Source organism: Patagioenas fasciata, chromosome 6 (assembly GCF_037038585.1).
Source record: "Patagioenas fasciata isolate bPatFas1 chromosome 6, bPatFas1.hap1, whole genome shotgun sequence".
Lineage (NCBI taxonomy): Eukaryota > Metazoa > Chordata > Aves > Columbiformes > Columbidae > Patagioenas > Patagioenas fasciata.
The window spans coordinates 14,485,162-14,499,404 of NC_092525.1; the positions used below are offsets into that span (position 1 = coordinate 14,485,162).

Consider the following 14,243-nt stretch of genomic DNA (forward strand, 5'->3'; position numbering starts at 1 on the left):
AACACTGAAAAATTTGTGCTTGGGTAACCCCAAATTTATGGTTAGTTGTAAATGTTCATAGCTTTGAGATTGCAGAACAATTCTTCTGTCTCTTGATGTGTTTGTATCTTGTAATCATTCAACCTGTAATTTCACTTTGACAGAGTAGCTGAACTTCAATCTCATTATTGCTTCTCCTTGAATTGGCTTCAGTGTTGTAATTAAACTACTAATTTGATCCTGGTGTAGAGTCAACAGGTGATCTAGGCAGCAATAACCTCCTGTCAAAAGACCGGCTTCCTTAATAATAGTCTTACATGTTTTCAGCTGGAGATACATAAATAAGTACAAACCTGTTCTGTTTAATGGGATATTGATATCAGGCAGTACCAGTTGCAACCTGGAATGGGTGTAACAAATGGGATGGGTAGATCTTAAAAGGCTATAGAGGACATGGCTCTTCAGTGTGTATCTGAGTGCCTCTAAGATGCTGAGATTTGGCCATTGAGAACAGTAAACTGATGGTTGTGGAGTCTGCCCTTGTTTACTCTGGAATCAGAAGATGCTGCTAATCAGAAGTATCTGTGGAGACTGGTCTGCAAACAATGTGATGGATCTTTGTTTGGTGTGACTGAGCCTGTTTGGCAATGCTGTCCTTAGAAGGAGGTTATCTTCCAATGAAGAGGTTACTGTTGATCATTCTCTGTGCAAAAGTTTATGAAGGTGCTTGAATCGTGTGTGCCTACTGATAGATGTAGGAGGAGGGAGCTCTAAATCAGGGAGCAATTTGGAAAGCTTTAGGGTTTGCTGTATGACTCACAGCAATTAGTCTTCATTGTAACACCAGGGTGTTTTTTGCGGATTAATGAATTTGGGATTAGGCTGCCTGAGATTCTGGAGTGTGTTTCAGGAAGATGGATCCAACAGAACTGTCTTGTCTGAGACTAGGTGGGTTTTGGTAGTTCTAGGCATGCTCGTGTTTTGCAGCCTGTGGGGTTTGGTGAGGGCTGAGCAGTTTCTTATGGATGTGCTGCCATGACACAGAGAATGCTGATGTTTCCTCAGGCTAGTGAAGAGGCTCTTTGGGTCCCAAGTTGCAGTAGAAATTACTTTTTAACTTAATTCTTTGCTCAGCTGCAGTGCAGTGACCTATGGGCTCTGCATTCTTCAAGCACATCAGCAGTCTCATCATAACTTGCTTCTGTCTGCTGAGTGGCCAAATAAATTACCATAACTCAGAGTAAGGCTTATTAGCATCAAATTATTAACATATGTTGCATTGTGGCAAATATGGGAGACTTCCTCTCTTTACATAAGCCTTGCACTAGGTTTGCTTTAACATTACTCTCCCTCAGATAACATCTTCAGTGTTTCTACAGACAAAACCTTTGAATCGAGGTATCCAACAGTAACAGGAAATCCTTCTGCCGATGTTGTTTTAATCTCTTGAGTGGTAACTTGTCTGACAAGAAATAATGAAGATAATATTTTTTAACTCTTCTAGGAAAGGGCAGTATTGGGTACAGTTTGTATCTGACTTTTTGTAAAGACCCTGAAGCTAAACAGATCCTGACATCATTATGGGAGAATGCTTCTAAACTGTGAGTGGTGTGCTTGGCTGTTCTGATAATTGATGTTTTGGCTTGGGGGTTTTTTAAGTACATGTGGCAATAAGCTGAAGTTTGTGTGTTTTTTCTAGCTTTCCTGCAAAAAGGCATTTTTGTCTTGAATGCGGTACAGGGATTTAGACAGCAGTAGTTTCTCAGAGTGCTTTTAACTGCTCAATAATAAAGTGATGGCTACGATGCAGGAACAGTGAGTGGCGATGGCTCGGAGTGCCAGGCCGCTGTTGAAGTCACTGCGGGCTGAAACTGTGACACTGCACACAAGCCACAGGTTTAATCAGATTACTTATTCCCACTTGTGCCGTTGGTGGTAATTGCAGACTGTAGCGATAAAATTAAGCGAATACTTTCTAACACCGTTAATTTTTCAGAGCTTGCTTAGTAGCTGGCTGGTGTCTTAGGTAGAAGCTGTTTTTGTTGGATCCCAAGCAGTGACAGTCAGAGGTCATATGAGTGGGGTGCTTCTCTAGTCGTTTCCAATGTCACCTCCTTGTAACATGTACAAGAGTAGGTTGACAAATGGACAATGAGGTCCTTTGAGATAAGTAGTTTGTGAATCTTCTGTGAAACAAGTTGTTGAAATTTTCAATAGTAAGAAGCTTTCTCAATCTTCAGGTGATCTTTTGTTAGCCTGGTTTCCTATGGAAACAAAGCCTACATTTAAATTGCTCTGTTTTTTCCTTATGACTTCTGAGCCTGCTTTGAGTTTGGGCTGTGTGAAGGTGTCCCATCCTACAGGGATCTGTTTCTACAAGCCCAAGGCAATAAAGATCTTATCCAATGACCTTGCTGATGGGAGGGGAACACAAGGCCCATGGAGTTAAAACTTCTCCCTATGAGCAGAGCTCTTTCAAAGCAAACCAAAGCTTTAGAGCTCCCTCCTCCTGGTTTCACAGTCTCCTCTGAAATTTGCTGATGTTTCATACTAGTCTTCAAAGAAGATTTTCTGCCTTATGACTTTAAATACATTTCATGTTTTCTGAAGGTATATCCCATCTTGTTTTAAATGGGAAGATGTCTTCATTCCATTTTTGTAAGGATGTTGCAATTCCAAAGTGATACAGAGGGTTCCAGTTGTCCTTTTCAGTGTCAAAGGAAAATGAAGATTTGGACTTGTTAGCAGTGCAGCATTACTTTTAGACTCAAAATCATATGATTCCCTTCTCAAATGACCTCATAGGACATAAGTAGCATCTTGCACAACAGAAGTTGAATGATTCAAGATGATGATGAGTTGTGTGTTCTCTGGTATCTGCCTTGTGACACTGCTTGAGTTTCTGGGGCAATGCAACACAGCAGAATGAGTTGTTGTTTTGGTGGGTTTTCTTCTACAGATTCTTTGGTCTGGAAAAGAAGCTACAAGCTTATAGGTGGCTTTACTTTGGTTTATGAGATGTGTGTACTGAAGATATGGAGATATTGATTTCGAAGGCATTTTAAAAGAAGCTGTTTTTCTCATCTAGTCTGTGCGTGCACACTGGTGTGTGGGTGGATAAAGTGATAGGAGGGACACCACATAAAATTTAGCAATTACAACGTCAGCAGGTCAGAGACTGGCCTCGTTTCCTGTGCAACCATTAAAACTGTACGTTAGGTGTCTGTAAAACTATATCCGTCTTTAAGGCCTTGCAAGTCAAAAAGGGGGCTTTATTTCTCAAGTGAGCCTGGGTAGTTAATAATAACTTGGACTTCAAATGTGAGACCTGGCAAGAAATAATATGGCCAAAGCAGTGGCTATTTATTTTAAGTTTGGCTCATGAAGGAAATAGTGAACTCCCTTAAGTCTCATGTGCCCTGTCCTCTTTGGTTATATTGGATGGCTTCAAGCAAACTTGATAGTCTTGAAGACTGTCAGCCTGATAAGAGACACAAATTCTTCCCTTTCTACAGCAAAAGGTTGGTTGTGCTTTGGGCTCAAAAGCTCTGTCTGCTCTGCTTGCTAGCAGGTGAGCACAAGGTGGTTCTTTCGTAGTAATGAGGTGAGTGGGCTATTAATACAATTGTGGCCTGGCACAGTGAAGGAGTAGGGCCATTGAGATGATATGAAGGGGATACAGTTCTGCTGCTTGTGGAACAGCTTATTATTAATAATAATAATAATAATAATATTTATTGGAAGAGAGGTGGGGGGAATCAATTTGAGACCAGCAAAGCACAGAGGCTGAGGTGGACAAGGGACTCTCTAGTGTTATATTGTACTCTTATCTTGAGTTATTTTCCAAACTGCTGTGGTTTGACAACTGTAACAGCATAATGAGCTTAAATGCTAGGGGGTTTTCTTTGTCTTGTAGGTGAGATGCTTAGCAACCAGGAATTCTATTTTTGTAAAAATGGATCTTTGCAGGCAGCTGAAAATTCATGGTGTTAAGCAGTTTCCTTGTTTGTTGTTACATTACATGGCTGCTAAGTAATAGCCTGTTGTTGCTGGTCTGTTTGTAAGTCTACAGCTTATGTAGCAATTTTTATAGACAAAAAATGGTCTTCCTGCTTGATAGGGGTGGGGGGAGAGAAATAATACTGACAACTGAGTATAACTTCATTGCAGGTGGAGTTTCACCTTTCATTTAACTCTTCTCCAATATTGGAATTGAAATAATCTCTGAAGCAGGTCTATCTAAGCTGCTTAGAAGTGGCTGATCATAAGAGCACCTTCAGACTAACGTGTACATCACAGAAGCACTTGCTTCTATTTAAAATGACACACTGTGTATCTTGCGTGCATGGGCTGCGCACATACGAGGAGGACCAGATTGGGAGGCTGCGTGATGAACTGTGATATTGCTGTGAATCTGTCTCCATGTCACACAGCAGCACAGCATTGACACCTCTACTGCAAATCTGTGAGCTCATGCTTCACTGGAAGTGTTAGTAGAGAATCAGCTCAGTATCCACCTTTTCTGGAAGTTGTAGTGTTGTTGTAGGTACTGAACATCAAAATTGTAATGCTAACCATGTGTTAGTGTGTAAGGTACTGTTGTAGCTGTAATTGCAAAAGGACATGTACAAGGCAAGGTTTGTTGCCCTCTTTTCACCCTGGCTGGTATTTTAGGGGGTGGATATTGCTGCTCTAATCTTGCTTTTCCTTCACGTGCAAGACTTTCTGTTTTAAGGAACTTTATCTTCTGTGTTGGTTGTTCCTATTGGAAAAGCAAAACACCAGCTGGATTGCCAGCACTGTGCAACCGCTGCAGGCAAACCTTGTCTTAAAACCCAACTGGCCTGAAGTGTCTGATCCACTTGATGTAATAGAGGCATCTCAGATGTGTGCAGTGCCTTATGCAAAAGAAGGGTGATATTTGAGGCTTTATATATGAGCCCATACTGAGGAGTATGGTCAGACCGATGTCTAACACTTCTCTTGGGGGATGAAAGGAGTAGAGGTAGCCAGGTTTGAACACAGAATAACTTTCTGACTTGTGATTTAACCAGTTTTCAGAGCTGGTTACTGTATTTTACAGATAATTGTGACTTGCCTGCCTTGTCTATTGGCAGTGTAGAAACCTCCAGACAAACTAATCTTACGTCTAGTTTGCTGTGCATAAGATAAAGCTCTGATAAAAGACCAATGTGCTTGAATATGACCTTCTAAAGGTTGTTCTAATGGTTGCTTCAAGGCTGAATATGTTTAGGGACCTTGGGGAGATTCACAGAATTGCTGATGAAAAATAAAGCTTTTTAAAAACCAACATGTTATCAGCTGTTGACTGTTTTATGGTGCTGTAATCCTAAATGGCTGCTTAAACTACTTGGTCGTCGCTTATGAATTTCCTCCAGCTTAGTTTTGAATTAACTGGGACCTTAGTAGAATTAAGAAGCACTGATGAAAAATCAGTGGCTGAGCTACTGTATGTTGTGCTGTGTTTTCAGACATGCGACTCACATAACTGAAAATGCGAGTGTTTAATATTAATATTTGCTTTCCTTCCTTAGGCCGGGTTGATGTTGACCATGTGATAACACGGAAAATGCAGCTAATAGCAGAAGCTGAGGTAAATATACTGTAATGCTTGCTTATGGGGAGGAGTGGGATTATTGACCCTGAATGTCTTTTGGAGAATCACTAGTCCTGAAACACAAATATCCCTCTTCAGTCATACCTTGGGTGCAGTCACTTGTATACAGCCCTCTTTCTTTCCTCCTCTCTTCTCACTTTGCACGAGAGATAGTGTTGTGAAATGCGGTTCTGTCCTACTTGACCCCAATCGGTTGAAGTCCAAAGATAAGAATAAACTTTGAGGTCTGTAAATAATATGGAACTTCCCTCACCACTAATGTTTGGCAGTATGATTATCATCTAGCCTCTTCAAAACGCTCTGTGTCCTGTTATCCATTAAATAAAGTGTAGTGTGTAGCCTGTATCCCACTATTCCTGTTGCCCTGGCTCTGGAGATGACCTTCCTGAGCCTTGGTCCCGCTGTTTTTGTCAGTGAGTAATATCCCCAAAGAAAATAGCACTGGGTGTTTCTAACACAATCTGCGTTTTTGTGAACTGCCATTGTCTTAGCTTATGTCAAGGTGATTTATGCCCAAATTAAATGAAGTTAGCTAACAATGAACTCTTGTTAACCATTGTTTTTTAGCATGCATGTTCCTCAGGGCAAATCATCCTGTACTTTTGCTTCATTTTGTTGCAGAGATTTCCATGGTAAAGATGAAGTAATCTAATTGTGCCACTCTTAAGTGAATATTAGGGTTTGGAGACTTTATAAGACAGAGAAAAATATCTTGCATCTTTAAAATGTTTTCCTGTTTAAAAGTATGTTTTTCTACCCATGTAGGTGGTGTGTAATTTATAACAACTGTAACTAAAGTGTATTTAAATGTCTTCTGCAAGGGGTGTGCTGATTTTTGTGCAGACACTCCTAAAATTCAGCACATTAGAGGTGTAGTCGGCTCTGAATTTTATTTCATGTGTTGCCTTCTCTGAATGATTCTTACTGAGGACATGATAGAGCAAGCCTCTTATCTTTTCTCCGCAGGTGAAACAACCACTGCAAATCACTGTGTTGGCAACAGGTGGTTGCAGGAGAAAGCTTTGATTGTTAAACACAGGTAGCTTTGTAAGTTTTGGGTTCCAGGGCACACTAATTGGTTGTAGAGGACAACTCGATCTTGGATTTGCTTTTTTCAGGAATGTCTCTTGTTTCTCCTCTTTTTTCTGGCCACCAACTTTGAGAGACATTAGTTTGTAGGCAAGGTGATTTCTTATCCACAAAGAGAATTGACAAAAGGCAGCAGTGGCACTTTAATTACTGAATTTTCTCCCAAAGCAGGGTTAATTGAAGTTTTAAACACTGAGTTAGACAGCTTGCAAATTTGTAGCTCTCTTAAGGCAAATTAAACAATGATAGCTACAAGGCTAGGTAAAAACCTCCATCTACTGCAAAATTCCTGAGAATTCTGGAGTGCCCGGCCCTTTTGTGTGAACCACTGCACAAAGGCTTGGACTGCAGTTCCCCTTTCAGGTGATGGGTGTCTGAGGTCTAGACAGGTGCTTGACTTCTGGAAAGTGCTGGTCCCTGACAGCTCCCACTGGTTTAAATGGACTTTGTAGGTGTTATTCGTGCATAGGATGCCTTCAGGCATCTGCAATTCAGTCTGAAAATCTAGTCCTTTGTTCATTCTAAACTGAGTTGTGAATGGTGTGTTCTGTCGCTTGGTCAGAGCTGGATGTTGTTATATTTCAGTGACTAAAATTACTACATCTGTTAGAATGAGTAAAATGCTGGGGAATTCTTGCAGCTTTTTCTTTGTAATTGAGCCAGGGGTTACGTCCCTCAACTTCCTCTGACTTCTCGTCCAACTTCTGCTTTTTATGACATAGCATTTTTTTTGTACTTGCCCCTCTTTTGTAATGACCTTTTTCTTTTGTTGGAAACTTAATGGTGACAGCTGAACGCATCTGCCCAGTTCCTTGTTCCAGACTTCAAGCACACTTGAGGGAGCTCTTGGTTGCATGTTCTCCATCAGGGAAATGATGGATCTGTGTGTCCATACCCTGCCACAGTGAAGGCTGCTGGGAGGTGCATTCTCTTACCTTTGATTTCTTTGGTGACTAAGAGGAATGCACTTTGCTGATTGACCACCAAACAGTTACTCTGGCAATTGCTGAAGTCGCTTGCCCTTTGAATGGTAGTAGTAAGAGGTGATAAGATAGCATGATATGTTGTGCAGTTTTGTTGTAACAAGTTACAATTACTGTGGGATATATGCTCTGGTTATATTTAACTTAATTTAATGAGAACTCAAGACCTTCTCTTCCAACCAAACATATGAGAAGTTGCTGTCAGCTGTGGAGGGTTAGATTAAGAGAAGACAATCTCAGCAGAGCACTAACTCACAGGAAGAGGTAGTTTAAGGAGATAATTTCTGTTAAACTCTTGCTGAAAGAGATTTGGCTGAAGAAAAGGGGGAGAGACTTTAAAAAAAAAGACAGGGTTTTGTTAGGAATGAACAGTGCTTTGTTTGACATGGACATTTAGCGCTGCAAGAGGAGCAGGAATTTCTGTTTGACTCTTTTGTCAGGGTTATGTGCACGCATGCTGTACAAGCAGGCTGTGCCAGAGAGCATCGGTGTCATCTGTTAGGGCTCTAGTTCCAAAGTACTCAAGGTTTTGGGTTGTTTGTTAGTGGTTTTTGTTTATTTGTTTTGTGGGGTTTGTTAGTTTGTTTTTCCCCTCCTGTTTTTAAAGGAACAAATCCATATCTTTTGCAGACAGTTGTCTTCTCTGCCTCCCAGAAAAGCAGTAACCAGTTCCTAAGAGCTTCTGTTTCATTAAGCACTGGCAAATCTTGTTTATTCTATACTGACAGCTGGAGAAAATGTTTTTATTAAGTTAAGTATTTATCTTCTCCTAAGGCAGCTTCTGATTCAAGAGATCTCTGTGCATCTGACCACCATGAAACAGGAGGAGTGTAGAATTCTGATAAATCTTGACTGCAGGGTCTTCTGGTTTTATGTGGTCTCACTTCAGATTGATCTTGTATTTCCTGCCAGAGAGTTAAACTTGCTTACTTGGCTATTGCTACATTAGAATTTTGTACAAATATGTCATCTATTAATATATTTTGTTAGCCTACAAGTTTTACTTCTAGAGAGGCCTTTTTAGCTTAGTTTTTTTGGTGATCTACAACATAAAATCAATCCAAGTGTGCCTAGAAGAAGGAGGATGTATCATGGATGACAAGTGTCCATCAGTGGAAATAGACTCCTTAAAACATAACTATGGAAAGAGGTCTGTGTAACATACCAGCGCTCCAGCTTAGAGCTGACAGACCCTGTTTCAGTTATCTCTTTTTTTCTTAGACCTTGTGCCTCTTCCTTTTTAGCAAAAACAATGCTGCCACAACTTTATTAAACATAATATTTAGGCACTGAAACAGAAATGCCTACTGACAGATGAGCTCAAGTGTCACAAATGCCCTTTTGAGGTAGTGTCATTTTTGTACAGAACCTCCAGGCTCTTCTTTCCCTCCTTGAAAACTGATTTATTGGTTTTGTTACTTTTTTGCCTTAAGGATTAGAAAGTAGGTGGCAGCTGGGAATTCTGGAAGTGATCAGGGTAACGTGTTTCTTATGCAGCTGATTAGTAGGAGGATTAGATGAAATAATATGTAGTTATCAAGTGGGAAGACTTGGACCTTGAATCTGGTGGCAAACTTGAAAAATCCTATCTTCTGAAGTTCCAGAGATCTTAGGAGCTTTAGACTCCCGAAGTTCTCACTGAAATATACTGAATGCACATTGCTTTATTGAGGCAATTAGTTTGGCTTGCTTTTTTCTAGTCATGAGAATAACACAGCACTGTGCCAATCTTGGGATCCTCTGTGCATGTAAAGAGTAAGAATTTGCACCTAAACAAAAAATATTCAACACTCAGTGTAGCACTTTCTGCGGAAATATGATAACTTTGAGCGTTTTATCATTTAAGTTTCCCCTAAATACATCTAGTTTTAAAAACTCTGCCTAGGGTGTGGGAAGGGAGGTCTTTGGAGGTTCATGTTATGAGACTGAATAGCAGATCCATCCATATTGCAGAATTAATTACACATTCTACAGGCAAGACAAAAGGGATATGAAAACATCTTAGATTTTACAGTCTGCTCTATGAAGATGAATTCTAACACTTGTCTGGATAACTTATTGTTGGGAGGGTTAAATAGTCTTTTCTTTTCTACAAAATAAATTCTCTTACCAGGTGAAGCAAGCAGTCTTTGACCAGGGTGGCCTGTGCTTTATCCACCTCTGATTATCTCCTTTTTTATTTCCACGCTATCAGTGCATTTTTGCAAAAAGGTGGCAGAGAGGGGGATGCTCACCTACGATTTTTCATGGACCCATAGAAGTCAAGTTCTCTAGTAAGCCGGATGCTTCAGAAATCGCCTTTCTCTATTAGGATGAGAGAAGAAAAACATGAATAGGCTAAAAATCTTGCAACTTTACCACAGCTCTGCTTAGAATTGAGAAATGTTTTCTCAATTTCTCAAAAGTTTAGCTCAACCTTCTTGGCACCATAAAGTATGTGAAATAACCTGCCACTCCAGACATATAGATACAAAAAGCGGTATGTTTACTTTTTTCTTCTGTGTTGGTTCTGATAAAGAAGATATGTGTTATTCAAAGTCGTCTGGCCTGAGGTGTGTGAACAGGCCAGGATAAGCCCATGATCTTGTCCAAGTTGGCTCCAACTGTTGGCAGATGGTACAAGGGTGTTTTCCTGATGCCTTGCTCCAGGATAAAGAGGAATATGAATATTTTTATATAACTGTATCTGGTGAGTTTAAAAACAGAGCAGATAATTCTTTTTTCTCTGTCAGCAATTGAAGCCAGTTTTCATGAAGGAAGTGGACAGTCACTTCACAGAGTTTGTGAACAGTTTGGTGGCAAAATCAGCACTCCTGGACTCATCTCCAGCCTCCCTCTTCCCAGCTTCTTGCTCAGAGAAGGAACTGCACAGAGCCAAGTAAGACAGTTTTAAGCTGTTCCTATAACAAGATTATGTTTCCTGGAAGCTTTATTTCCTTTCTTGTCTGAAATATTCTCCTCTCTGCAGGACCTTGAGGGCCCCTCCAGAACATGGGAAGATCTTTACTGCCAGGAGATCCCTTTTGGAGTGAGTAACCTCACATTTTCCATTAAATTGACTGATAATACCCTTGAGAGCAAACTAAATAGCCTTTGCTTTGAGATACTCTCCCCACTGCCATCTGTGGTCTTATGTTCAAACCCACGTGGACTAATCTGTTTAAGCTTTTCCATCTCTTTATAAAACATCTCTAGTACAGCTTTCAGGCTTCCCCAAATGTAAACCTTAATTATAATCCTCTCTGTAGCACTGAGACAGTGGCTCATTATCCTTTCTCTGACAATAAACCGAGGAAGTGTCTGTACAGACTGGCACCCAAATTGTACATTAACTTCAGTCTCTTTAATTGGGATGGCGTTGATGTCATCTTACCTTACCGTGAAACACTCTGAAAGAGAACATATGGGAGGTGTGATGTGATATGCTGTGTGAATGGCCTGATAGCATTTTAATCTCTCCCTTAGTGAGCTGTTTGAAGTGAGTCACATCAGGACGATCTACCACATGTTCATCGCTCTTCTCATTGTCTTCATCCTCAGCACACTTTTAGTAGACTTCATTGATGAAGGAAGGTAAGGCTCTTTTCCAAAGTACCAGAGGTACACAAAACTACAGAGTGCTGCAAAAAAAAAAGGCAAAAATCTTTTCTTGGGGTCTTGTTGGAACAGGGGTTTTCAACTTGACGTACTTAAAATATATACTGGATTTCCTGTTGAGGGGATATGATCATTTCAAATCAGATAGCTGGATTTTATTAAAATCCTGCAGATTGTTGTATTCTGTGCGAATTATGGTCAGCACAGTCTAGCCTAACGTAGCAAGGCTGGCAGAAGGGAGGGCTCATCACTGAACGTGGGCTATTTTAGTTGAATAATAAAATGGTAGCTTTCAGCTGTTTGTGTTGCCTGAAGGAGGACTGTGGTTAGAAAAACTTTAAATACTCCAGCAGCCCTTCCTCTGTTTAAAAATGACAGTTCTGGAACACTGTACTTGTGCTTAAATAAAAATAGAACTTTTTGTTGGAAAGAATCTCAAGGATATTGGCACAACCTCTGTTAAGATTGTGCTTTGCAGGTAGCCAGTTGTGAATGAGATTATGAAAGACTGCTTTCCTCACACTTGCTTGTTGCTTTAAATAGTATCTTTTTGGCAAGCTGTATGCCATGTACACAAGTAGGATTATGAGTCTATCTTGCTGCTTATCTAATCTTCCGTGTACAAAACTAGAGCTGTATTTTGATTATAATTGTTGTCCCTCTTGTGAAAGTGTAAGAACAGGTTTGTGCACTATTGAACATTGTGTAGCTGATGCTAACTTAATAGTAGGTATTTACCTCTAATCTCAACTAATAGAGCTGGATTCTCTGATTACTTTAAAAGTAATTAAAATAAGATCATTGCTGTGTCCTCAGCTAGATCTGATAATTTGGATCCAGTTTGCAATTGAGCCTCCACATGAGAGTGAATAAATGGTGTTGGTGTACTCTGTACTACCACCTTCTCTGACCCTAGTTTAGAAGAGCTGCTATGCATAGGAGTAAGCTCTGGTGACTTTGATTGCCAATAAGGCTGAACATCCTTTTGTTTGTCTTTACATTTTAAGCTTCATTAATGAACTAAAGCACATGTTGTATACCAGTTGGACACACTTGGACTGACTGTCTAATGGTCCTAAGCCTTTTTGGGCGAGTTCTAAACTGGATGCATGTAGAATGCCTGCAGATTTCACAAAGCAGAATTAAATTAGGTTTGAGCGCTAGATCTTAAACTACCTTGTGTCTGTAGAGGTGGGGAAAAAGCCACTTTAGGTGTTAAACTCCTGGGAAGAACTGATTCTTAATGTAATAGTGATGGTGTCCTGGGAGTGTTCCCCAGAAGCTCTTTTGGACCCTGGCTGAGCAGTGGATGATTTAGTCATATGCTTGTTCTGAGCAGGGATGAGCTTGAGCATGCTCTTAAAGCACATGCTCATCTTAAAGATGTGCTTAAGCCCTGTGGGATTTGAAGGTAAGCTGTACCTTAACAGCATCGATGGCATGAGTCCTTCATCTCTTATTTTCTGGTGTGCTTGTGGGTGGTCACTTTTAAATCTGCCACAGACAACGCTCTGTTTCTGAACTGAAAATTGCTACAGTCACCTCTGTCTAGCCTGGAATTATGACCTGGAAGCTGTGCGTTTTGTAGCTACTTAGTGAAACAGTAGTATTTCCAATGAAACAATGGACACTGAATATTGTATCTTTCCTTGTGCCTTCTAGGCTGGTCCTAGGATTTGATCTCTTGGTCTTTGTTTTTGGAAAGTTCCCAGTCGTCTTCTGTACTTGGGTGTGCATGTTCAGTGCCACAGTGATCATTCCATACAACCTCTTTGTCTGGTGGGCCCAAGGCTATTGCAGTTCCTCCTACCGCGGAATCCGCTCTTTCTTCTACGGGATGTTGTTCACGCTCTTCCAAACAGCTGGGCTTGGATTTGGACCAACCTATATTGCTGTATCATACGCCCTGCCTCCAGCTTCCCGTTTTATTGTAATATTGGAACAGGTAAGTCCCTACCCAGTATCTTAGGATATATTGAATCTTGTTTTCAAAATGGAAAAGGTCCTTTTTCATAAGGAGTCAACTGTTGCTTTTATTCATTAAATTAAGCCTGGGCTGTGGATGGAGTTTATCTTTGACTTGAAGACAGACTTAACATGCAGCAAGTCTAATGAAAAAAAAGTAGATAGTAAACTTTATCTTGACCTGGAAACCACTTCTTTTATTTACCCTGTATTTAAGATTTTACTGTGGGGTTTTTTTCTGAACATACTTCAAGGCTGAAATTCCATTTATATCTAGTTGGCTTGTAGATGCTAAATGCTTAAAACTGGTTTGAAGAGGCTGTTGTTCCATAGCTCACAAGGAAGCTGTAACATTTATCTTAAAACCAAACAAAAACACAACAAGAAAACAAACCAAACAAAAGTCACCCACAGTGGTTCGTGTTCCCCTTTCTGTTCTCAAGAAGCAACTGTCTCTGTTCTGTAGGCAGAACTTTATTAAAAGTGGAGTTTTCTTTTCTGAGGGAATGGGGGAAGAGTGCAAGAGTGTGGAGGACTGGTCAGACCTCTGATTAAAACAAGGATAGTCAGAGATGAGTACAGGCTTGAAGAATTAACTTTGGACTAAACCCTCCTTTTGGTCCTTCCATGGCTACTTATATGTGCAGTATATAAGGTCATGGAGTCAGTTTCAAGACTTTGAAGCATACTGGCCTATTAAAATGGATAGGGGTGTTTTTGCTTCAATTTTAAGTTAATGTTAACTGGCTAGTGACTTACTGGTGTGATTTGGAGTCCTTGTGTGTGCTGTGGTCTTAACAGTGTAAATGAGAAGCATTTTGACTTGGAGTGGTGATTGTTACTGCATATTTCGCCTTGCAGTGTTGTACATTCATGTCAGTTACACTGGCTTGTGGGCAGAGGAAGCAGCTCTTCCCTTGTAAAAGGGATAAATTGGAGAGAAAGCAAGATATTGAAGGTGTTGCCTTAAAATGCTTGGTCCCACTCTTCAT

At 40.4% G+C, this 14,243-nt stretch overlaps 1 protein-coding gene across 2 annotated transcripts in view; it reads left to right on the forward strand.

Moving 5' to 3' along the window:
- The window catches only part of SOAT1 (sterol O-acyltransferase 1), a 29,647-nt gene that overhangs the window by 5,940 nt on the left and 9,464 nt on the right, over positions 1-14,243 (forward strand). For both annotated transcript variants that reach the window (XM_065842233.2, XM_071809987.1), the window contains exons 3-7: positions 5,535-5,593; positions 10,422-10,567; positions 10,658-10,717; positions 11,155-11,262; positions 12,949-13,231. In XM_065842233.2, the coding sequence (XP_065698305.1) occupies positions 5,535-5,593; positions 10,422-10,567; positions 10,658-10,717; positions 11,155-11,262; positions 12,949-13,231 (656 nt within the window). The remainder of the gene's footprint in view (positions 1-5,534; positions 5,594-10,421; positions 10,568-10,657; positions 10,718-11,154; positions 11,263-12,948; positions 13,232-14,243) is intronic.